The following is a 26,656-nucleotide window of genomic DNA, read 5'->3' on the forward strand; positions in this document are numbered from 1 at the left end:
CTCTCTAGAACGTATCTTTAATGATGTGTCAATGCCCATAAAAAGTTATTGTATAGTCGTCTCATTTAATGCTTTTTTTAAGCCCTCTTGCTTATTAAGGATGTGCTGAAGATTGGATATAAGGAAGAAGCTCTTTACTGTAAGGGTGGTGAGGTACTGGAATGGGCTGCCCAGGGAAGTTGTGAATGCTCCATCCCTGGCGGTGTTCAAGGCCAGGTTGGACAGAGCCTTGGGTGACATGGTTTAGTGTGAGGTGTCCCTGCCCATGGCAGGGGGGTTGGAACTAGATGATCTTAAGGTCCTTTCCAACCCTAACTATTCTATGATTCTATGAAAATTAGCAAACCAAAAACATTGCCCTCTGTTAATATTAACAAGATATTATTGCCCTTTAATTAGAAACTGGCACTGCTGGCAGCACTAATACAAAAATGTATTTCAAGGGAGTATGTTCTAGAGGAGTATCTCTGTCCAACTGAGACAGAAAAATAAAACTGAAGTGAAATGTAATGGTATTTAATTCCAGATGTCTCTGTTTTTATGTTGTTACTCTTGAAATAGTCTCTGGAAATATTAAAACATCTTTGTGGTTTCAGAATTTCAGTGAAGCTCAGGCTTGGTATAGTGCCTCCTTCTGTCAACTGACACAGGTTTTTTTTTTCTGGATGGACCACTCCTGAGAAAATCAATTCCTTCTTTCATTTAGAGTTGCCTGGAATTAAAGAGGCATTAGGAAGTTGCAGAACAGAGATTGACAAAATTCATTTTTTCAGGCGTAAGAGAAGGGTTATTTATTTTACTGTTACCCTTCTTTTCATAAGGATTCCTACTGGTATAGTATCAATGTAAAAGGAAAAGATTGCTGCTCAGGCGTTTGAAAGTGAGTTACTCCATTTTATGTGTTAATTTTATTTATTTATTTTATTATTTTTTTTTTTTAGTATCAGGAAAGCCTGGGGACATTTTTGAAATTTAACATACCTTTTTTTAAGCTTGGTAAGGTTAAATAACTTGGGTTGTTCTTGTTAATTTAATTAGGGGTGAAGAAGACAGTGGTAGCGGAAACTTGGGATCATTCTAGTGATCGTGTATGCTGGAAAAGATGTTCCAGCAACAGTTGTGCCAGTGAAATGCTGCATTTGGCAGAATGAGTTCATCATCTTCTCTTTCAGCCAACTCACTGGCCTGGATCTCCAAAGGCAGTCAGAGCCCAATTCCTTTCCAGAATGAGATTTATGCTCCTAAATGCCTTTGGGAATCCAGAGCACTGAGTCCCAACAAATTTCAGTGACAAAAAATATATTGTCCTGGGCATGGCATCCAGTGCCATTCATAGTGCCTCAGCGTGCCCTTCTCTGGGAGACACACATAGCAACTCCGCTGCAGAAACGGGAAGGGCAGGTATTGAGTCAATTCTCGAACTGGCCATACACTACTATCTGTTTGCAAGGACAAGGATTTAGATGGAGGGTAGCTGAGCAGTGGCTACAAACTACGCTGTTCTGGTGTTTCTTTAGAATAATTAAGGGGGCTGCAATTAAGGCAGCCCCATCTCCATACAAACCTGCAGCAATCAGCAGTGGCTCCAGACTTGATGTGGAAGGCCACATTCATGGAGATGTGAGTGGAGGACACCACTGTCCAGCTGCCCTGGCACACAAATATGAATGCCACCCCCCGAAGAGTGGAACAGGAGGCAACTGCCATATATGAGCTTGCAAATCAAGATTATTATTGTTTAGAGGGTAATCAGTGTACGCTTAGTAGCCTTCATGGAGTCTGTTGTCACTAGGGTATGTAAGGCAATGGAGTATGTACTCTACAAGTTAGCGTGCTGGAAATAACAGAAATTGAACTGGAATTCCCTGTTGTTTCTGAGGTGAGAGCAGGGATGCAGTCTCGTTCCCTTACTCAACACTATGTTTGTAAAAGAAGTGGTTTTGTTGGGTATGCAGGCCTCAGAAGGGCTTTGTGGACATTTTATTGATGTAGACGTCAGTCCAGAAGAGTGTATGACAGACAGACTTTCAGAAATACCAGAACTTTTCATTTTCTGAAGGCAGATTCTGTACCGAAGCTGAAATAAAGGGAATGGAGGCAGAAAAAACCTTGACTGTTGCCTGTGTAAACCCAGAATGAACACAGACTCTGCTGCTGGGGGACTGAAGGACTGGCAGAAAGTATTACATGACAGGCTTGATTTCTTTGCATTGTACATGTCATATCTGGAATGTGAGACTGACTGCTTCTGGAGTAGGTGACCATTTGTGGAAACAAGACAGACTGAAAAGTACACAGCTAACGGTGCCAGTGCCAGTGCATTCAGGTGATGGAAACTATAAAAATTTCAGACAATAGCCTGACTGTTCCTGAGGGTGCAGTTGAATGAGATGCTGGTTTTGGCCACAAACCTAGCTTAAGAAGTCCCCATGCCCTCCTCCTGTCCTGCTTAGCCATGTGGTCCTGCCTTGTGCTGTGGTTTGCTGGCTCCTCGCTTACATTCTAAGGGATAATTAGTTCAACAACTGGTAGTATAGTGTATCTGAAGACTACTCAAACCTTTTCTTCCTAATAAACACCCTTGTTAGGTAACTTTCTTGTAAGACTGGCAGTATGCATTGGTAAGCAGTTGTAAAAATAACTGCTTGTATATTTGTAGATAGAGTAAAATGTTTTCAGTGGCATTCACAGATTGCTGATTTTGATTTTAAAATCTTGGATAATTTATTTATCGTGCTATGCAATCTTTTCTGGCTATGTGAATTATTTTTTTTAGCACAAGAAGCAGTATGCTTGTGCCAGAAATCACAATAAAAATGTCTTATCATTCATACAGTGTATACTTCATTAATGCAGCATGATGGGTATTGCAAAAGAGAGCCAGCAAACTTGAAAACAACTGTTGTATTATTAAGCATACACAAAACTATGCAAGTATGTGCAACAAGAATACTATAGTAACCTGATGTCATTGTGCACCACAGGTATAACTAATGGTCATCTGTGGATACAGAAGTTGATTTTGTCCTCTGAAATAAAATGCTATGGGAGCTAACACGTGGCTGGGGTAGAACTGGAGATTCAAAGAGCAGGAAGGCTGGTTATCCCTGCCAGAGAAAGGAGCTTTTTAGTAGGTTTAGAAGCCACGCATGGACATATGTAGCCCAGCTGTTTTCTGCACAGTGGTTGTGATGGAGCGGTGTAGTAAGAGTCATACTATGATGTGCTAGCCAGAGCAGCACAGCATCCTAATGTTTCATTGAAACTTGACTATTTCATTTGGCTTCGTGAGTTTGTGCCCAAAGACCAAGTATTAAAAAAAAACCAAACAACAAAACCTAAAAACCCAGCAGCTCTGCTTCCTGCCCAGTCAGAGAAGCCCCTGTAGGTCTGCACTTAGCACCACATTTTTGTATATCACACCCAAGCAACTATGTCCTACATTTGAACGATATTTACATTTTACAGAGGTGTTTTCTTGTGTCTTCTCTGAAAGTTTAGAATGCTTTTAGACTGGTGAAAAATTGCAGTACTTCCTGGAAGGCAAGAGAAAAATGTATGTTGTGTGGTCTTTGATTTCCAAATTTAAATACATTCTGTGTTGTGCCTGCTCATGATTCATAGTGTCTTGCCTAGCTGCAAGTAGTTCCCTAAAAGCATGATTCTGTTGATGGAGAACCATATGCGTATGCAGATGCTGTGTGTCTATGTAACCTGCTGATACCAACCATTTCTTCATAATAGTTGCTTTATTTTCTTTGCTATGAAAATTGTTTCTGATTTTGTATAGATAAGACCTTTGTAATAAAAAGTGGATGCATAAAAAGAGAAATTTCTTGTGTTTGTGTATGTGCTTGTCTGCTCTTTTAAAGGAAGAGTGGAAATCTGCCCTTAATCTTGTTTCCCGATTTAAACCAGAAAGGGTTTATTGTGGTGCATGAGCACAGAATAGAGTGCCAGTGGGGTGGCATGTTGATGGGTGAGGGTTGTAGAAACAGTGAGTGTAGTTGTGGCCAACAGGTGTAACGTACTTACGACCGTGGCAGAAGAAAAGGGTGAATATTGGATGCCAGCTCAGTATTTGCCAGCTCTTTCATAATATAAGGGAAGGTGCTTGCTAGAAGTGGAAGGTATATCAGCCAGTGCTAAAGTTTATTCATGATTGTTTCTGCCGACCAAATACTCCTTCCTCTAGGAATGACATGTGTTGGCAGGGAATGTCTGGTGGTCTGGCTGTGTATTAAGCAACTCCTGGCTTCTCTCCACTCTGCTACACTTCATGTCATCATCCTTGCTGAGGCCAAACATCTTTCTTTTACTTTGTTCTAAGAAGTCTTTCATCCCAGGACAAAGCTATTCACCGTAGTCACAGGGAAGGGAGCACTTCAGGCATCTCCTTGAGAGAGCACCCATGCTCAGACATCCGGACACCATGCAAGTGGGAGGCTCTGGGACTCATTGTTCCTCTAACTTGTGGCTGACTTATGTCAGCCTCCTTCCCTTTTATCATAGTTTTCTCTTCTTTGTAATGTCAGAGCTTCTCTTTTCCCTTTCCTTTTCAAATATGTCTCTTCTGGAAATGCCGCATGTGAAGAGCCCCCATCCCGCACCTTGTTACAGCACGATGGCGTTACATGCCTTTCTCTGGAAGCAGGCAGCTGCATGAGGCTGGGGTTTGCTGTCAGTAAATAATCAGCAGGAGCAGAAAGAGGTAATAGGAAGAGATTTGGCAGTGAAGACCATTCTAAGCTTTTATAAGTGGATTTCTAGGACTGTGACCCTGGAGCATGGATTGAAAAGAGCTACCAGAGAGGTTAGGCCTGCAGGGAACACTGTGCTGTGGGACTGCGGTTTTTGGAAGGCTGCCGAGGCAGGTTCAGGTACATGTGCATCTGGACTGCCACTGAATTGAAAGTAGGATTAGGTCACTCCCAAAGGGGAGTTACAATGCCTGAAAAATTAACACAACTTCTGGAAGTAGACTAAATTAAATAGAAGTCTAGCAGACAGTGCTAAAAATGGTGCCTCTTACCACGGCTTTGTAGCCTTCCTGGAAACAAACTGCTTCTTTCTCAGTGTGAAAACTTTCCATCTTTGAAGGAAATAAGTCAATGAAGCTGTATTTAAACATCAAATGCGTAAGTAGAGGGACAGTGGCATGCTTGTTAGCATACAAAAACTTAGATTCAAAAGCGATTTTATTTTCATTTACATAGATGATTTGCTTTCCAGTACTCAGAGCAATTCAGTATATGTAGATGCATGCCCAGCCACGCACAGATTGATGCACATGTGCAGATCAGAGCAGCTAACATGGGACTATGACACCACCGAGAAGGTGGTTTAATTCCATGCGCTGAAGGCCTGCATGAGAATTACTGGCTGCTGGCATCAGTCTCCAGGCCTCATTGTTGTAGATGAGGGAGTCAGCCTCCGTGGTGCTTGGCATGGGAGGTATGGAAGGAGGGAAAGGAGTGGGGAGAGAGGAAGAGTGACAGGGCCGGTGGGCCCCAAGGTGCCAGCATGCTGCTGGTACACTTGGGGGGCTGTTCGCCAGTGGGTGCTGCTGCTGCCATACATAGTAGTGCAAAGCAGCACATGCAAGCAACAGAAGCAAGGGTGATACAAGGAAAACAAAACGCATCCTAAATATCTTTGGAAAGAGCTAATGACTGATAAATAGGTTGAATAGAGATGGCAGAAACAATTTTTGTCGATTAATTTGTATCTATTAATTCAGTCATTCTCCTCTTCAGCATTTACTTAATGATTCCTGTTACTCTTTCCATCTCATTCTTTTTCTCCTTGGTATCCTACCCGTAATCCTCTTCTGTAACAACACTTCACACTTTTCATAGTGTGGCTGGAACAAAAATGTTTCCCAAACATTAATGAATTACTGTTCACAAACAAACCCTGAACAACTCTTTTGTAGATGTATTCATACTGTGCTGTGGATAGACTTGGAACTGTTTTACTGTGTGCCTTAGGACCTGTGTTGCCAATAAGTAATGGGGGGTATTCTTAGCTCAAGTGGGGCTCAGAAGAAGAAACGGGGCTAATCTTGGGCTCCTCTCACAGACTGAATTAGGAGACATTCTGAATAATTGTGATACTCAGAATGGCAGAGCACTCTCATGTATAGCTTTTTTTGACATACAAATACAGATTATCATAATACATAGCTGTCCTGATGCATATCCAAAATCTGTCACAGTATAGCTCAGTTTGGACGCAAGAATGCTGTTATGGTGAATCCAAGAGGAGAGTAAGTTGTTGGAGAAGGGATCAGAAATAGCAGTTCCTGTGTGCAGGCCACTTTTCCCAATTTCAAGCTGCACATTATATGTGCAAGCATTAAAAGTTTTACTGACTTCCTAATGCATCCGGAGAACAAGTGCTTTGCAAACAAGATACAGTGTTTATTTCTTTTCTTAATTTGGGAGCATTATCTTCCCAATGAAGTCTAAAAGAAAACCTGAACAAAAGATGACTTTGTTTCTGTATAATTCATGAAAGCTCTGCAGTTGTAACCTTATAAACAGTTATTTAAGATGTGTAAATTTCAAATCTTTTTTTTAATGGTGTGCATAAATGACATAATAAATGTCTGTTTCCACGATAGTGTGCATAATGTACTTCACAAGCAGTTACTGCAATGTGATAGGTGGGGTATACGAATAGCATATTTTATGTAAGTATAATATGCTAACACAGTATGTAATAGAATTAAACAAGCTGTAATTTAATACAGCTCTTTAGCTCTGTAAAGCTATAGGGGTGGGGAAGCTATTGTCTTACAGAATTAAAGTCATTTTTAAGTATTAGCAGAAGGACAATTACTGTTCATTCTGTATCAAAATTCTGTTGAAGTGCTTTATGTAAAAATTGCAGTCCAACTCAGGGGAGGTTTGAAACTAAGTTAGGACATCAATTAAATATGATTACATGGCCTTTTCTAAAGACAAAAATCTCTATAATATTATTTAAAATAGTTAACATACAGTATTTCAACAGGGGAAGCTCTGATTAGATCACTACAATCTATTTTCTGCCACCAGGATTGCTGAGGGGCTTATAATTGTGTTAAATTTTCATATTACTCATATTCACACATTAATGAACAGATGCATTGTTACTATTGGGATTTTGCCATTTGGCCTTTCACATCTCTAATCATGATTTCCTACTGAGATCTTTACCGTTCTCGCAGAAATTCAAGGCATTGATACACGGTCGTCCGCCGCGTTCATTACTCTCCGCTCGTTTGCCGCAGCAGCTTTCCCGGCACCATCACCGGCGGACTCAGGTTGCAGGGACACTCATTTGTAACTCGAGTCCCGCGGCTGGGAACTCTGCCGCTAAGGCGGCGACTTGCCACTGACAAAGCTACTGTCACCCCCCTTTTCCCCTCTACACCTCGCTAAAGTAACCCCGAGCCCCGGCCCGGCGCCGCTCCCCGAGTGGCAGCAGCGGTGGCTCGGCGCGGTCCGGCCGCGGCGGGGCGGGGGCAGGCAAGGAAGCAGGGAAGCAGGCAGGGAATCAGCCCCGGCGCAGCAGGGCCCTGGCAGCCCCGGCGAGCGGCTACTGTTGCTTTAACGGGGCAAGTTGGACAGAAGACTTCTGTTCTTTACGAGCGCACCACGGCGAATATTTTGTCTAGCTGCAGGGGAAAAGCTTTGTCGCGGGCTTTGCTGACAATAGACTTAAAAGTAAGGCGGGCTGGTTTTGGTGCCCGGAGGCTCTGGAGCCTATTGTCAGCCCCCAGTGGATTTCTATGGCCGCATTCCTGCTTTGCAAAGGTTTGTTAGCTTTTCCTGACTGACAGTCCTCAGCCGCAAATACCGCATTTGCTCTGGCCTGTTTACAGGCTAATCGAGAATTTTGTAGAAAAGCGCAAGAAGAAAATATAAGGAAAGAATAATAAAAAAGGGGGCAAGTGGCGGCGTTTATTTGACGTAGTCATATAGGTTTGGAAGAACGGCTCCCTTCATAAAAGCTCGCCGGGGACGTACAAACTTGAGTTGTGCAAGTGCCGAGAGCACGGGAGCATCTCCGCATGTCCAGCCCCGGCACGGAGATGTTCATTGCACCGCTGTTCTCCCATCCCATTCCTTCGGCTTCAATGGCAGTATAGAGGTTCTAACAGAAAACTTGCGCTCAGGTAGTCAATCCCAGTGATCGGGTGCGCGGTGAGCTCACGGAGCAACCAGTCCTGCGAGAGCCTGCCGCTCGCAGAGCAGGAGCACACGCTTGTATAGGAGGAAATTGGAGGGTTGCAACGTGTATAACAATGTTAGGGGAGGGGGCAATCTCCCCTGCTGCCAATGGGACCCGCTATTGCAACGCCGGCAAATGAGCGGGGTGTGTGTGTGTGGGGGGGGGGGTTGGAAAGCGTGCCCCCGCGGCTGTAGTTAGTTACGTGTTACTATAACACTGCGTGAGGCTGGTTTAACGGGAGTTTGGGCTCCTTCGGGTGTGAGAGATGCTTTGCAGAGCGAGAGAAAGGCCGTGAGTGCGGGCGGGACCCGGCGAACCTCTCAAACATGTACCCCCCCCCCTCGGAAAGCCTCGGCGGAGCTTCAAGGTGTGGCTTCAGAAAAGGGAGGCGGAATTAGCCAAACAAGATAATGAAGGTTGCTCGTAATGGTTTTTAGTGTGGGGAAGATTAACCAGTTGCTAATAATTGTATGGTCTCTAGGCCAGACGCTCCCTTTGATAAGTTAACATGTACTCCCTTTATGCTCCTGGTAGGGGGTAAACAAATGCCGGAACAAATACAAATACACATAAACACCAATGTGGAGAATAGCAGTATATGTCTTAGATCCAGATAATAAGTGTGGGTATTGTTATTTAGATGGCGCATACTGGGACACTTATCTTTTAGTACACTCCATTTTCGAACTGAATGCAGTGCTAATCGTGGGATTGAAAGCTATTGTAATTGTGTACCCATCTAAATGCTGACAAGAATATACAATTACATTGTTTGGAATTGAGTTTAATGTTCTCTGAATTTTATTAGCGTTTATATTTACTTATGCATTAAAATTCCATACAAAGAGGGGTCAAAATACAAGAGTTATAAATATCAGACCTATCCACACCCTCGCTTCATTTTGCCTGAAAATGCTGAACAAATTTATTTTATTTTATTTTATTTTTAAAGGGAGCGATAGAATCTGAAATGAGCAAATAATGGGTTTCCATTCTAAGCAGTGCCTTTTCTCCCTCTGGATTTTGCAATCTTTTAAAGCTTTTTTCATTCCCAACTTTTTATTATTATTTATAATGTGCGTGTTACCGGAAAATCTTTCCACAGTATGCTTACCACCACACGATGTTTAAACACACATTATAAAGTGGATGTGATTGTAAAGGCTCAGAGGGATATAATTACATGTAGCAGATTTAGGAGCTAATTCTTTGCTTCTCTCTCTCTTTCTCTCTCCCTCTCTCTTTACTCTGCATTTTATCAACATAATTATTTTTTGACTGCAGACTAACACCAAGACATTGACAGGCATCCATTATAGGCAGCAACTTGTTCACCAAATTGAAAAACAATGAACTGCAGGTTTATATGTGCCCATTGTCATACAGAATTACCGGGGCTTTGTTCCATAAGAGGAAAAAGCTAATGGTTTTGAAACAGCAGGTGACAAAACACTTCTTTTTTTTTTTTTTTTTTTCCCCTCCCTTCTTATCAGTTTGTTGATGAAGTCATTATGAACTGGGGCCCAGAATAGGGTTGGCCTTATTTTTAGCAGATAGACTTTTAATGAGTTCTATTGTGAAGACACTCATGTTGATTTGCTTCCATTTCTTCCCCCCCCTTCACTCAGAAACACCCAGTATTGAAAAGCTACTATCAAAGGACTGGAAAGACAAGCTTCTTGCCATGGGATCAGGGAACTTTGGAGAAATAAAAGGTAATGCTGTTTCCGTGCTAAAGCAATTTGAGAATGAATATACAGATATCACTGGCTTTAATGGAACTTTGTTTGCTCCTCTTCCCCTCCCCTTGGAACATCGTCATTTGGGCCTTAAATGAAATGTATGCTCTCCATCTGTGCTAATACAAATAAATGAAATGGTATATTACCCTAAGTGAATGAACTTACTTAAAGCTTTTGTTGCATATATCGTTCTGTGTTATAAGAGGACATGTCCTATTGCAAGATTGGGGAAAAAAAAAGAAGTCAATTCACAAATCAAACACTATCAGAGTATAGCAGAGCTCAGCTTCTGAAATCTGAGGCTGATCATAAGTCCTTTTTTTTAATTTCTGGACAGATTTTGGTGATGTACTTTTTAATTTTTTTTTACTTCTTTGCACGTAAGAGGAAAAAAAAAATAAAAAGAGCAAAGTTTGTGTAGTGATACCTCTAGGTACCAAAATTAGTCAGTGCAGATTTTAAAACACAGCGTACAACAGCTGTGCACTAAAGCATGTTCTTTTAAAGCCGTACTCCAGAAGGAAAATGACAAAATTTGACCACTCTCCAGCAGCAGTAGCTTTTGCTTTGCCAAGATATTTCCCCATTTTATATATGTGAGGTTATTTTAGGGAACCTGTAGTGTTTGTTTTCATGCAATTTAATATCTTTATAATTCTTTCTCAGTGCTCGTGATGAGGAACTGACTCAAAATACATGTGTGTCAAAAATTTTAGTTTTCAGGGCAGCCATTATCACTCTGAAAGGAAACAGTGACTCTGAATCTTCTCCCATTTATATCAGTGTACATCTGGAGTAGCAAAATTGAAGCCAGTGTTGTTCTGAAAATGTGAAAGTAGAATGAGATTAAAATTAAACCCTTCTTTTACTAGATTTCATTTCTATCCATTATTTTTGGTTTGTTTGCTTACTGATGTTGTCCTTGATTGCTAGATCCTCATTTAGTGAGGCTCCCAAGCCTTGTGCCTGACAAGATTTAAGGCTCTTCTGTACAAAAGGTAGGCATTATTCAGTAAAGTATACATGACATGCTCTCAGAGGTTAGTGTATTGCTACATGTGCAAAGATAGTATCATTTTGATTAGACATGCCTTCCCACTTATCACCGATAAGCCACTAGCATTAGCTTGCACTAGTCCAGACTTACACAAGTAGGAAGGTATGTCACTTGCTTCCTCTTGCTTCTCCCTAAGAGGCTGTAATTCAAAAATATATATTCATTACATATGTAGAATAACTTTATAACAGAATGTAGTGCTTTGGCCCCAAATAGGCTGAAATACTATTATTACTATTATTACATAACAGAGGGCAAAACCTTGGGTTCTTTCTTCCCACTGAGCACGCTTGCTCCAAGCACATAAAGGAACAGGCCATAAGGAGGTAGGGTAGCCACTGGGCTTATCTCTGAGTTCTGGTTTTGACAAGCTTATTGTTTTAAAATACCATCATTGTCTGCCATGAACTGATGAATCTTTAAGATGTTTCAGGCCAAAAGTATACAGGCAGCTTTCATACCCACTTTTGGGTGCGTAGTTCAACAGTTCTTGTGTGTTGTCTGGAGCCTCTTTAACTCTTGATATGCCAGAGCCTGTAGAAAGACTCCAATGATTCTCCTCTGCCTTTGGACTCGGTAAAGCTGCTCTGAGGAGGCAGTCTGTTCCCAGTCCCTATGATCTTGTTCTGTTGGAGGGCAATCTTTTTTTCTCCCTCCCTCTCTTTCCCTTTCACAAGCTAAACTTGAAAGCAGCAGCTATAAGCTAGAACGAAAGAAATTCAACAGTCCTTTCAGTCTTGCCCGGGGGGAGGATGGGGAGCAACAGTACAGCCTCAAAGAAGAGTTTTCTTTGCTTTAATTTTTTGGTTTTTAGCTTCATATTTTCAACACAAGTCGAGTTATTGTTCTGCAGCTCTGTTGAAAAGCCTCACATCTGAGGCTTTTTAGTGCAACTGTGGTTCTGTGGTCGGGGGCATGGTTATTAGGTGTTTGGATCAGGTTTGGCAGTAAGCTGTGAAAACAGGCACTGGTTTATTTTTCCTACTGACTGCCGTGACAGTTGCAATTATTGTCCATTGTTCCTAGGTGGCTAGAAAGGAGGGAGGATACAATAGAGCATTGCCCTCTGGGGGTAAATGAATTTGACTTACAGGTTCTTGGGGGGTCAGGCAGGCTGATTATTTAGTGCCCAGGAATGCGGTTTTCATGGCACCGCCAGCCATGAGCAGCCAACAAACAATGGCTCAGCTGTATTGCAGCTGTATTTAGTGAGGCAGCATGAAAGGTGTGCAAGTTGAGCTGCTTTATACTCTCAAATGCGTGTACAAACACACATATATTATGCTAGAAAATGGTTTTTGTTCTTCTATAGGAATGTGGATTTATTAAGTTTTCCAGTTGTGATTTTTTAATTAACTTGCCTCTATATTTGGCCTGGCAGCTGCATTTACCCCTTCCTCTCCCATTTCTCTGTTAGTGATATTTGGAAACCCCGCACAAGTAGTGTCTTATTAATATCCCCGGAATGTGGACAGCACCAGAAGCTGTGCTGCCCAACTGTCTTATGCACTGAATCGTTTTTTCCATTTAACCGTTCAAAACTTCATTGTGTTTTTCATTAGATCTGGGGGAGTTTTAGTCCATCATGTGCTAAAGTCTCTGCACTAGGCTACGTATTGTTAGTGCCCAGGTTTGTGTTACTGAGTTTATTCTAGGGGAGAGATTAAAAGAAAGGGAGGTGGAGTGGAAGACCTTATTTTCTATTAGTGTTGTTTCCTTTAAATTAGAGAGCAGTAATATTTTATTAAAGAGGTGAGTTAGTGAATGGCTGGAAGTAACCAGACTCCTATGGTTTGTATTCAGTTGTTCCTTTTAGTGGCTTTGTTACTTTGGGCAGCTACTTTAAGCCTCCCATTCTTCATTTGCATGTCTGTAAAATGGGAGAACCATTACTGAGTATCTGCAGAGGCCTAGGTGCAAGCTTCAGAATCACAGTTACAAGGATCTATATTTCATTCCAGGGCTTGACTGAAAGGTACTGCAAAGGAATACTCTTATATTTAAAATTGGACAAATTCTAAATCCTTTCATAACTGTAGAAAGTTTAGGTCAAAGGCCTCTGTTTTATTTAGAGATGTAGCCTGGGGCTAAATAAATAAAACAAGTTTGGCACTGGAGATTTCTTAATAAATTTTGGTTTTAAATCTATGGAATTTTTACTCAGTTCAGAACAAGTCAGTCTATAATAAACCCCCCAAAACATGCCTTCAAATAGAAATATTTTAAAATAAAGCTGTAAAACTGTGTATTGAATTGGTTAAAGCCTGTTCAAACTTCCTTATATCCGTCATATTCAAGAACAGGGCTCAAAAGGCCTCTGGATTATTCATGGATAATGCAGTTTATGGGATTCAGTGGAGCAGAGAGAACCCCCTTTCTGCTTTCAGCATAGCTGCCTGATACGTATGCATCACAGGGTGAAAGTGGTTGCTTTCCTCCAAAGCAATGTTACCGACTGCAGCAGATGCAGCGTGTAGGGCAGGCCATGGATAGGAAAAGGTGTAAGAAGCCTGTTTCCATACTCTTCAGTGACTGTGTCCATCCCTATACTTGGAAAATTAACACGAAACTTCTCTTACACTGGGGTTGGGCCTCCTCTGAGCAGACTTCACAGAATGGTTCTGGCCCCCCAGGTGCACTATGAGGTGCACAGTCTAGCTAGCGCCGATGTGAGTAAGGCAGCTTTAACCATTATGAGAATGCTTTTTAAAACCTGCCCTGTGTACACAAAGCCTTTCTACTAATCTTGTCCATCTCTTGCTTATCAGGAGTTGTCAGGAAACAATAACACGTATTTTATATGTTCTCCACTCAGCTAATTTTGAATAGGTGTGTGAAACAAAAGGCTAAACTGACTTTTGTTTCCAATCTGTCTGGGGTGGTTTTCTGTTGAAGTGAAAGCATTGTTAATAGCGATTGTGCCTGAGTCTGTCAAGAAAGACCAGGCAAGCCTGAACCTGATTTTTTTTGTTGTTGTTGTTGTTTGAAAATCCTTTCCTATTGTACAGGTTAGTTCATAAACAACTGAGGTGAACAGTTTTCTGCACTTACCGTGAAAGGGATCCTCATTAGGGTAAAATCAGCTCTGTGTTGTATCCACTTAAATCTAGGTGACTCCAAAGACTGTTCTGGAGTAACCAGTGATTTATGAATGTAATTGAAAGCAAGATTAGCCTACCAATTCTAATCTTTAATGCATGGTAACACACACATTTGTTGTGTGGAAGAAACTGGGTTCCAAGTTATGCGAAGTATCACTGCAGGTATTATATCAAGCTGTGTTTGATGTGCGATAAAGCTGTGTTTGCTGAAAACTGATTTTGCTTCTATGCTCAGAAGATGGGGCATGAGAGAGTAGGCAGTGAACAGTCTTACAACTGCCAATAATGGATAAAGAGCAATAATCCATTCAGCGATACTATAGCTCATCAGAGCCCATGAATTAAAGACATATGTTGTGTTGATTCAATGTATGGATTAAAACGGATAATCTGGTAGGTGACACACAGAATCTTGAGATAAGTGGGCTATGCAGATTCGGTATATGGATTGTGACGGATAATTCCATTTAAGTAATGCTGGACAAGTTGAAGACAAGTAAGCTTCGGGTAGTGCTCAGGTTATGTGCAGTAATCCAGTGAGTGACACTTTGGATCACATAATCTGTAAACTGAAGAGAAGAAAGCTGGGGATTCTGCATTTAGATGTGGACAGGAGGAAGGCGGGGGAAAGGGAGAGAGATTATTCATGGGGAATACACTGGGTTTAAACCTTTGACTAATACAGCACAGATCCCCAGGAGATGTGTGAAAGCTGCACACTTTCCTACAAGCTGTGTGAATTTTGCATTTGCAAATTAATGGTTGAAAAATGTTTGCAAACTTGTGTCAGATGTGGATGTTTTGCATTATTTTTTGTGGGTAGTATTGTATTTGGAGTGCGGAGAGGAGGGTGAGAGTCATAAGTGAAGGAGGTAAGATACGTCTGGTTGTCAGCTTCTGACTGTGATAAATTCAATATTTATTTCAATCTACTTAGTATCATCTTCTCTGTTTATTTTTGGGGGTGTTTAATAGTAGCAAATTGCTGACAGTGAGCTTTAGTCCTTTGTTAATATTTCAAAAGTGGGGGGAGGGGAGCCTTCCCAGTGGCACACAGGGAAACCTAAGTTTTGAGAGGAAATTTGGCAGCTGCCAAATAAATAGTGGAGGTTGATCATAATGCAATGTGATACTCTCAGTCTGCGGAGAAGTAGACAGTGCCAGTTGAGCCACATCAACACAGAACTTCCTTCAGGCCAAATGAAAGCCTGAAATGGAGATTTTGGCTGGATGGAGCTGCTTCCATTTGACCCTAGAACGGGAGGCTAGTTGAAGGTAATGGAAGGGAGGTTGGAGGAATCTTTTTTAAAGCATCAAAAATGCAAAAAAAAAATATATGAATTTATGGCAAAGCAGGAAATTTGGGCTGTTTTGGATTTATTTTTTTTTTTTACACAAAGGTACTTAATCAGAGAAAAAACACAGGTTCAATATTAGCAACTTTTATTTTTAGGAAATGATTATTAATAGGAAAAATGGAATAAAATTGAACTAATCAAAGTAGCAAATACCAGTGGCTTTATTTTGTTTGAACATAGGAGGTGAAACGACTATATTTTAAAATTGACCATTGGATTGGATTACAAAAGGGACCTAAAGGAGTTACTCTTTGTACTAAAAGTACTTGAAAGATGTGCTGATAGAGATGAATGTTGCTGAGCTACAACTACCAGTTTGTCAAAACAAAACAAATATACTTACACAAACATATTTGTTACTGTTTTTCCTGCTGCTGCATGAAATTCCAGCAGCAGTGCTGTTTCTCTAGCCCAGTTCTAGCTTGTTGTCTAGACAGTAAAACAATGAATAACCTCTGAGAACTAGTCTCAATAAAAATACTGTCTATTCCTTTTGTAACCTTGACAATAAGTTACTAACCAGGTTGAATACCAAGCTTTATTTGCAGTCTACTGACAGCAAATAAATGCTCGGTGACAACTTCTTTCCAGTGTTGCGAAATAGTAATGTGCTGGTCTGTTATAGGCAGACCACTAAGTTGTTGTCCCCACAGAATATTAGTTTTTGAGGGTAGTAATGGCAAAAGATGGTAATTGTTCATCATTTGTTTTTATTCATTCTGCAAAGCCTTCCGCTGAAACCTAAATGATTAAGACTGTCCGTATACTGAAATAAGGAATTTCCTGCTCACTTGCTGTTCTAAAAAGGATTTTTATTTGTCAGAGAAGATTCATTGCATAAATCAGTTTGAATTCTGGGCTTTTTCTTTACTTGTTTCTTTTTCTGGTGGCTCTGGCTTGCTGAGTAAAAAGCAGTCAGAAAGTCTTCTTTTATTATGCTGACTTCTCGTATCAATCAGATGAAGTAATTTAATTTAGTAAGGTAGGTAGTTGTAAGTGATGGCAGTCATTGTGTAGTAAAGTTGGCTTAAATACGTAATGAAAAATGCCAGGTTTTAGATGTTTATGTCCTGACAGCTCTAAGATTTACTGACCTGAAAAGCTATGTGCCAGTCCATAATAAAACACTTTCTGAAGTATTGATTAGGGAAGCATCAAGTGAGTTTGCACACGTGCACAAGCCCATACCAAATCCACCCGCCAATACATAGCAGCAAGTACATAATTTAAAGTATAAACTCATTACTTGGTCATAAACATTTGATATTTCTTTTCAAAGACAGAGGAAATAAGAGTTTAAATTCTGAACTTACCTCAGCCAGTTAGATCTGTTTATCAGACTATGTTTCCTGAAGGCATGTAACATCAGCTCCCCATTGCCTCACGTGTACGATTTCGGGCGACGTCAGCAGCACAGCTGGCTGTGTGGCAAGGGGAGAATACTCCTCTTTAAAAGTATCATGTTATAAATACATATATATATTTTAGGGGGAGCATGACAAAGATTAGTTTTAAGTAGATGACTAGGTGACCTGTCTGTTTTACTTTCCTGATTCACTTACTGAGCAGAGTAATGTTGCGTTTGGATTTGTGATGTGGCAAAGTTAAAACCGGGGTGGGGAGTGGAGAAAGAAAAATAGTTGATAAGGGGATGAGAATGAAGCTTTCAAGAAAAGGTACTAGAATAAAACCCTCAAGAAAAGATACTTGTTTGTTTTTTTTTTTCTTTTTTAACTGCTGATATTTTTATTTATTCTTTGGGTAGGGTAATGTTAATGCTGGTAGCAGTTTAGTTCTGCTGAGGTCAGTTTAGTGAATAGGCTGTTCAGTTTGAAAAGCCTCCTTCTCAGCTCTTTTTCAGTTTTGTATCAAAGCTGTTAAGTCCCTAGCTTAAAAAGCACACTGAAAAAAACCACACCTCTGCATGAAATGCTTGGAGGTGGCTCAGTTTTTTAGCTGATGTATAGGTTGTAGCTATGACCTCATCACACTGTTACACCAAAGTTGCACAGAAACTGTATTGTGGCATAGTTCTGTTGCTTGCTGAGGTAGATGGCATCAATAATTGCTTTATTCATAGGGTCTCTTTTGTCTAGAACCTTACCTGTTACCAAACTAGGTCAAGCAGACTTTTAATTATGTATTTAACATGTGTCCTGCTAAAGTCAGTGGGGAAATTCTTGGCCTTGCTGAAGTAGTTCTGCTGGTGATTTGAGCAACAGCTTACAGTGAGTAAAGTTAATGGCTTTAGGCAAGTGTCGAAAAACTTCACACCTCTCTTTTCTCTTTAAAAAAGTAACAGAGACCCCTGCCTTTCTGCCTGCTCACAGTCTTTGAGAAGATCAACTAGCTAATGCTTTGAAATTAAAAATGCTCTATATTGCATGCTCTAGTTGCTATTATATATCTTGATGTTATTTGAATACAGAGAACTTCAGAACTCTTATTTCCATTTTTTTCCCCTAGAAGCTTTGTAGATACAGGAGGATTTTTCTTCTTTTGTAACCATAGTTAATGATACAGACGTAAAACAATATTATTGTCTCTTCCAGGCTTTGTACTCGCACATTGTTTTCTTTGCTTTTTCTTTGAAAGACAGATGCTGACAGTTCAAAAGTTATTTATGCAATTACTCTGATAGTAAACTGACTTGGGGGATAAATTTCCCTTTTTGGGTGTGCGTGAGTGTGCACGTGAGCACCCCAGTTGGTAGCATTCCTAGCAGTTTAATTGAGACCTGTCAGAGGGATTGAACAGAGCCTCACCACGTCTCTGCCTCTTGCAGAATACGCTGGGTGCCGTGCAGCTGCGAGTGGATCTGTAGGCTGGCTGCAAGCAGACACTCTCATTGCTTGAGCATTTGCAGCAAAAGCTTAAAATGCCTGTTAAAGAAAATATTGGCTTTCCTAATTTCTCATTTACATTCTCATTCTGTCTAATAAATTATAATAAAGTATTTACTGTTTTGATCGCAAAAGCGGTTTCTCTGCCTTTTTTTTTGCTTTGGTTCTGTTTTGGGTGGATATGCCAAGGTTTCTCCTGTTCGTTTTCTCACTTTAAGTGTGTCATTTGGTCATATTGGTGTCTTCATTCTAATGTTTATTAAAATGTTACTGTCACTGCCAGTCTGAGACTGTGAATCAGAACTAAGAATGTGTAATAGTTTATTTCACATTTGAGTAAATTTCTTTTACTACTTAAACACTATTATGGATAGTGTTGATCTGAGATGAAGTTTAGGTTTGGCGATACAGAATGCCACTAATTTGAGTCTTCTTTTATTGCCATCTGCTGTGGGTGTTGCATCCACAAACATGTTGGTTTTTTTTTTTCTTTCTGAATCTCTTTTTGTGGTGATGGAGAATAAACTGATGCATCTGGAAAGCATTTTTTCTTGGGCCATTCACTGTGTCAGCCTGTAGTGTATACTTTGATGCAGTGATGGAATATAGAAAAAACAGCATGAGCACCTACAGCAGTCTTCTGAAAGGCAGGTGGCTTGGTGGTTAAAGGATTTGTTAAACATAAAATGTGCAATATCTGTTTGTTGTGGATCTCATGATAATTAAGAGTAATTTTTGAGGCAGCCATTAATGTAAGCCACTCTCCTTTTGCTCCTCACTCAATACCAGTGTGAAGCAGTCTAGGTTGCTGTCAAGTTGTACACTGCAATAATGGGCACTTGTTCTTTCTCCCAGCCATGCTGCAACTGTACGGACAGTGCATGTAGAGTACAGACCACCTTCAGAACCATTCCCAACTCTGTACTACTCAAAGAAGCTCTAAGTGAGTTTAATAGTGAAGTGGCTGAAGGTAGCTGCTGGGGCTGGTGGCTTTTACTCACTGAGATTTACACCCCATCCCAAATTCTAGCAGTCTTAGCAGTCATATGGATAGTTCATTAATTCCTGAGTAGTATAATTTAAACTACGGTCTTTATGAGGTTGATGGTGTAGCTATTTAAAATAACTGATGCTTTTTGCCCTATAAGCTGCAGGATTCTTAAAATGGAAATCTCTTAGCTGCCAAGACACTTCACATGGTAATAAAGGTTTAGATCTCATGAGGATTAACAGAGAGAAAATAATGCTAATAGCACAGAAGTCCACCATCCTTGCCTGCCCACAATCTACAGCACCTAGAAAGGAATACAAAAATGTCAACTGGTGCTCTAACTGCAGCTTGTTTTAGTACACCGGAAAAAATTCCTGTCACTGAGTGTACTTGTGTGGCGACCAAGCTCTTGCCCTCAGCTGACCATTAAATAAATAGCATCGAGTACCATTTGGCCTTCATTTGTTATGTAAACTAAGTAACTTATGAATGGCAGCTGTGAAATGGCAGTTTTGTTGGCCTTTTTCATGAAACAAAAGGTGTGCTAGGTAATAGGGGTAACATAAAAAATACCAAACTTACCCTAAATGCACACGCTTTGCATTATGATCAAGATAGTCTCATGCAAGTACTTGTTTTTAGTCTTCATGCTTTTATAAGCCACCAGTTGTCTGCAAGAAACCTCAAATCTATTTGTAGTTCATTGTCAGTGGGGCTTATACAACTGTGTGGGTAAAGCAAGGGGAAATCTACCCCAAAACTCACTGTCTCCCAGTAGACCTATGCATCTGATCTCTCTTGCCTCTGGTTTTGTGCAGGCCACTTGAGATTATGGCTGTTTGAGTACTTAGTTAGCAAGGAATGATATCTTAAAGAATTGAAATCATTGGAAGGATGTCTTGATATCTTAAAGAATTGAAATATTGGAAGGATGGGCTAATCGCATGAAAATAATGTAGCTACTAAGCCATGTTTTCCAGAAATTATTCTCCAACACCAGATATTTTTTTCAAGTTGACATTGATAAATTCTCCCTTTTGGGTTATTAGCAAACTGAAATTACTTACAAAATATAATGCAAGGTGGCTGCCTTTTGTCAGACTCTTTCCACTCAGTTTTTTTAAGCTAAGGGAATTATGGATTCTACTTACTAAATTAGTATTTAAAGCACATCCCCTTTGGACCTCTCAAATTTTCTTTAAAAACTGAGTCTGATAGATTTGTCCCAAGTAGCACAGTTGTGGTGTGCCTTGACCTCCAGCACCTGCAGCAGTGCTTCATTGCCCTGACCACTTGCTTTTAGTTCACCCAGCCTTCGCTCTCATTCCTGCAATTCAAACAAAGCTGTTGTTTTCCTGGGGAAGAAGGTTTTTGCTCCTCTCTCGGTAAATGGTACTGGCTAAGGAGCCGCATTAGGCGGGTGGCCCCGCGGGCGTGCAGGTGATCCGTGTCGCGGTCAGGGCGGTGGCATATTCTGTGCTCTCTTTAGAGGCACAGCCTGAGCTTTGCAGTGCAGGGCTGGATATCAACATCTCTTTTTTTTGGTGCTGTCGGTAACTCTGTGACCCCTTTGTCTGTCAGTTTACACATATGGAAACATTTTTCCGCCTTTCAAAGGTGTGGTAGGGATTAATTTAACTTTACAAAGTGCTTTTTGATTCCCAACTGAAAGCTACTGTAGGAGCTCAAAAGACACTGATGAACCATTACTGGCTGAAGATCTTTGATGTGTGTCAGTGTATTTGTCGAACAGTTCATTTGACAGTGATTTCTTTTTGCTTACCCTAACTTTAGGACTAAGCCCTGTGTGTACCTTCTCTAAGTCTTACTCCCCTCCTTCTCTTAAAAGTTTGGAATAAAATATCTGCTGAGTAAATATTTAATTTTCAGATGTTTCAGTGTGCTCTGCATGTTACACTGCCAGTATCAGTATACTGATAGTCTTCATTAGGGGAACATTACAGTGAACCACCATGCTAACCACAGACAGGACAAGGAAGAGACTGCCTTCTACAGTAATTCTTCTATGCCACTTGGAAACACCTCACCCTTCTTCCTAGGGAAAAACAAAGGAAGCGTGGAAGAGTGGCATAGATATTTTTGGTTAATTGTATGGCCAGGTGGCAAATGCACTACTTGTAGCAGTTCTGTGTCTCCAATGTCTGAAATAAAAATCTAAGTTAAAAGTGTTTTCTTCAGCAGTGTTAATATTTTAGCACTATCTTCCATTCTTTCTCACAGCTTTTAACAGAACAGGTTTAAAGTTCTGTTTCAGTGTGTTTCTCAAGTTTCCAGCTTGTACCTCAGGTTTTATTTTTGATACTGTATCTGAGAATATTCTGTTGTAGTTCTTTGTTATATGGTGAGAACGTTTTCACATAAATCTCTAGCATCTTAATATAAAGTTAATTGAGTTGCATTTCCTTTATGTGAAAATACTGATTCTTTGTGTTTTCCTACTTGTATATGGCTGTCTATAAATGGACTTAAGGGCTTCGGCTTGGCTAAAATAGCAAATGGGATGTTGCTTGGGAGTGCAAGGTTGAAATTAATTGAATGTAAATTAAAGTATCAAGCAGAGAGCCCTAACATTGCCACCTCTAAGGCTATGGTACAGTCTTCCAAAGAAAGCAGTAGATGATTCACCATTTCAGACATTTCAATCCAATCTAGAAAGCTGTAGTAAATATATTGTAGGGAACATTCCTGCACTGGCAGGGGGGTAGACTAAATGAGCTATTACCAGTAGCTCTTTTTCATGTCTGACTGATAGTTGGCTAGGAAGATGTTTAGTGTGGTCGCCAATTTTTCTCTTTTTTTTCCTTTTTTTTTCACTTGGAGAGCACTGGTGACATTGGCAGAAGAATGCTTCCTGTGTTAGAGAAAGGTTTGTGTGGCAGGGTTGTCCCAAAAGCAGGCTATTTTCAGAGGAGGAATAGACACTGACAGCCTGAATCCTTCCCTAAAGCTTTTTTAGAAAGGGTTTCATAGGATCTGACTCATGTGAGAGGGTGTGGTGGTATTGGAGGTATCTGTGGATTAGCTGCTAGACATACTTTCTGGTTTTATAAATTCAAAATCAAATGATCCTGGATATACTAACAGTGCCATTTTTTGTTCTAGTGTATGATTCATAGCTCATTGATTTTTCCTGGAATTTTTTCTTCCCTTCCCTTGCAACCACTGTCCTTCTGGGTAGAAGGAGAATTTTTTACAGCGTGATTATGAGAGCGAGGTAGTCAGTTACTCTGTCTGCTGAACTCTCCTGTAAAAACCATCTAATGATTGTACAAATGAGAGAGGAGATGAGTTGTGTTTAACTCAGTTTTTCTGGTATGTTTATGCCAGGCTTTTTCCTTTAAAAATACTCAGCAGTGGCAGCAACAGCCATAGTAGTTATTGGCAATTCAAATACTATATAATTTTATCCTAATCAGGGCAGCTGTAGATGATATAGCAGGTAGTGAGCGTCCTGACAGCTGTTGTGTGCTGTGCTGGTAACAGTGAGAAGGCTGGGCGTAGGGAGCGGGAGAGTTATTCTGTACTCGGGAGACTTCTCTTCTTCCCCTTGATTGATGTTAATACACACCTTACAGTTTCTGTAGGCATCAAAAGCATTGATGAGTCTTTGTCATCAGTTTCTGACAAAAGTGTAATTGCTTTTCAAAGCAGGAAGTGTTGATTTTGATCCCCATGAAAGGTAAACAATGTTTAAAATTTGAAACTCTTACAAAAGAGGCAGGATTCCCTCCCCCCCCCCCCCCCCCCATTAATCTGATAAAAAGGCAAAAAAAAATAGATGAAGGGTCAAAGCAGCATTGAAGGGCAGCACCAGATCAGAGCCTGTGTACAGAATTATCCTCCATGGCTCAGTTTCCTGTAGAGGGACAGGTCTTAATGCACAGTGTCTTGCAGTATGCTGCTGTATTTTGGTTCTAATAAAACTTTGCTTATGGTGAAGCTGCAGAATAAAAACCTGGCTACCTCTAAATTTCCTCTCTTTACCATTTTTTTTTTTTTCTCTTTTCACCATATGATGCCCAGGGACTCCAGAAAGCCTCGCTGAGAAAGAAAGGCAGCTCATGGGTATGATCAATCAGCTGACCAGTTTGCGAGAACAGCTGCTAGCAGCTCATGATGAACAGAAGAAACTGGCTGCATCACAGATTGAGAAACAACGCCAACAAATGGAGCTGGCTAAGCAGCAGCAAGAACAGGTGAGTGATTATTAGAGTGGCTTTCAGCTTAAATAATTTTCTTCCCAGTAGTTTATCTTTTAGGGCTGATACTATCAAGTTTGCTCTCCACCCAAATTTTTTTTCCCATTTATTTTTTTAGGTGAAGAAGTTTGAACAAAAACTGATTGGAAGAATGCTTTAGTTTGCAATATATAAAATTATGCTCTTTGTTTTATAAAGATAGACCTTCCATTTTGGAGCTCTTCTCTTCCAATTTTTTTTTTTTTTTTTAATAAGCGCAAATGAGCATGCAAATTTATCCCTCCTGAATAACCTTTCAGTGTTGCTTGAATTCAGTGATGCTGAACAGGTATAAAAGGAACAAAATGCAGCACTTGGATTGTAATGTGAGAAATGAAATGCCGGTTTTGCCAACTCTGGAAAAAAAGTGGGGGGGAAGAATATAAAGTCAGTGAACAAGTGTGACTTTTTTCTTCTACATGCAAGAGGCTTGATTTTCAGCTCTTGCAGATATGCCTTCCACTGAAAATGCAAATGTTTTTACATGTGAACAGTTCCAGTGTGCACACATGGATACATAACATTTTATACAAGAACATAACTTTTCTTATAAGTCTATGCCATGCAAGTTTTAACAGAAATGAATGTCCGTTTTTGTGCCTCAACATGAGCAGAGAATAGACATCTGGTTTAAAATTTTGTGAAAAGTCCATCCTGGTACTTCTTATCTGAAAGCATTTTGGTCTGCCTGACCCTTAATTTCAGCTTGTAATGAAATTTGAGTTTATACCATAGAATTGCAGTTATGTGAATTTTATTAAGCTCACAGAATTCTTTGAAATCTGTTGTAATTGTTATACTTCAGTGGTTATGTTGTACCAAGCAAGTCTGAAGTTTTTAATCCACTCAGACATTTTAGCCTTGGTTTTCCCTGGTTTGGATTATTTAAAAACCTGATCTTAAATACTGTGTATTTTGGCTTCACACCTGAAATAGCACATAGGGAGAACAGGAGAAGTGGCTTATCTATTAAACTAGAGAATTTGTATCACACTTCTGTTTGCATGGAGAAGGTAGATGAAGGTGTGAAGGTGGAACTGCTGAGATTCTTGCACAAGAGACATCCTGCAGGAGCTATTTCCCTTGCCCTACCTTTTAAAGTCGCTATTGCTATAGGATGGCTGGATGATCTGAAAGTGAAAAAGAAAATGGAGAGAATGGAAAAAGGCAGTTAGAAATCCTGAAGGATTTCTTTTAATTCAAGAAATTCTGTGTTATATAGAAATTATAATAACCAAACTTTAAAAAAAAAAGTATTGAAAAAAATGTTTGCTTGCTTAAAGAGAGGCTGTAGAAAGAAAACCCTTATTTAATCTTTTGGATGTGAGACTAACTGTGAGTGAGTGTTATGCTAATAGTTTAATAATAGCAGTGAAAGAAAATACCTAAGGGGAAGAATGCACAAAATTCCTCCCAGTAAGTATGTGTAAGTTCCCATCTGACCCTGCGATGTGTACACATACCACAGGGGAAGAGCAATACTCAGTTTAATGTTTGTACTGCTGTGCTAGCTGTTCCTGAGAGCAGAGCCTTTGTTACGGCTTAAACAAAAGTTTTTCAAGTTTGCTTTTCAAGTTTGAGGTATATAATGGCTTATCTCCATCAGTTCTCTAAGAACTCTTAATTTGGTTCCATTACTGTATATAAAATGTATCTACAGTAAGGTTCCCAATCTTTTAGTCAATGGAGTGGAAGGATGGAAGTCCTTATGGGAAACACACATGACTTTGAGAGGAGACATAATGATGACTCCATCAGCTTCTGCAAATCAGTTTGAGTGTTGAGCTGTGTAGCCTTGCACTGCCTCCTTATTCCCTTTTAGCGATTTTCCCAAAACACAGTTCCTTGTGTCCCAAACCCAGTCTCTTTGTGTGTTTCTGTGTGAAGGAAATACACACACTAACACTTTCCTCCTGAATGTCAGATTTCCTTTTTTTCTTTACTTTTTTTATTTTTTGAATAAGTAATGCCAAACATAAAAAGGATATTGCTGTCCATCCTACTTACTTTGCCTTTCCTGTCTTTTCCTACTATTTTCCATTTTCTCTGCCATCATTGTTCTTTCTCCAGCAAGTTGGAGCAAATCAGTGCTCACTTTTGGGGGATTTTAGCAGTACCATTTCAGATAGTGAGAGAGGACATTTTTGCATCAGTCCCTCTCTTGCTATCCAGCACAACATTTTCCGTAAGATTTCCTTTCACACTAGTATTAGCTATGAATTGTTCCTGAACATAAGCCCCTTGCTTCAACAGCTGTCCAGGCTGCTGTTACCCACAGTCAAAGGTTTCTTAGCTTAACAGAGCATTTTAAAGAGCCAGAGTGGAAGTTTCCTATGTACCGACTCCAGGAATGATGATACATATCTCACATATCTTCTGTGCAATTTCTTCACAGATCGCAAGACAACAGCAGCAGCTCCTGCAGCAGCAACACAAAATTAACCTTCTTCAGCAACAGATCCAGGTCAGAGACCGCGTTTCCACCCATGCCCCTCTTATATCTCTTTTTCTCCTTTCATTTCCCCACGCTTTCCCTCAGCCATTATTGTCATAGTTTCTTTAAGAATCTCTGCAGATGGCTCACATCTTACTTGTGGAAACACACGAAGATGTTATCTGTCATTAAGCAAAAAAGGTCAGTTTCTTGGAAGGCATTTCATGATAACACAGCTCCTGTAGGATCAGGACCCAGATGTGAGGGGAACTGGCCATGTGAGCAAGAGTTTGCAGGACCAAATCCTCTTTCAGCTATAGACTTAGGAGTGGCAAAAGTGTTGCCAGAAAGAGTTGGATTGGAATGGGTCTCCTACGACTGTTCTTTGAAGTTTTGTGGAAGCAGTTCTCTTCAGTGATCTGTAATCAAGTGCACCTCCTTCCTGCTGCCCCAGGTGTTGAAAGTCTGGAAGTTTTCAGTTCTTTGGGTGAAGTATTGTCTAAATGAGAAACTGGTCAAAATGTTGCTTAGGTTTAGGAGAACAACTGTGTAGGTCCTAGATATCTGCAGGTTTATTCCTAGTCGTAGAAAAAAAGTTGTTAACCCAGCATAACTAGTAAACTTGATTTAACCTCTTTTTGCCTTAAATTA

At 40.3% G+C, this 26,656-nt stretch overlaps 1 protein-coding gene across 25 annotated transcripts in view; it reads left to right on the forward strand.

The window, feature by feature from the left end:
* SOX5 (SRY-box transcription factor 5) overlaps positions 1-26,656 on the forward strand; it is a 650,561-nt gene that overhangs the window by 475,594 nt on the left and 148,311 nt on the right. For 23 of the 25 annotated variants that reach the window (XM_062616810.1, XM_062616809.1, XM_062616815.1 and 20 more), the window contains 3 exons: positions 9,849-9,935; positions 23,357-23,529; positions 25,967-26,035. In XM_062616810.1, coding sequence (XP_062472794.1) covers positions 9,849-9,935; positions 23,357-23,529; positions 25,967-26,035 — 329 coding nt within the window. The remainder of the gene's footprint in view (positions 1-9,848; positions 9,936-23,356; positions 23,530-25,966; positions 26,036-26,656) is intronic. The other 2 variants (XM_062616805.1, XM_062616806.1) reach the window with 1 other exon arrangement.

The sequence above is a fragment of the Pezoporus occidentalis genome, unplaced genomic scaffold (genome assembly GCF_034315485.1).
Source record: "Pezoporus occidentalis ecotype Australia unplaced genomic scaffold, CSIRO_AGI_Poc_V1 ctg19, whole genome shotgun sequence".
In the NCBI taxonomy this organism is placed as follows: Eukaryota; Metazoa; Chordata; class Aves; order Psittaciformes; family Psittacidae; genus Pezoporus; species Pezoporus occidentalis.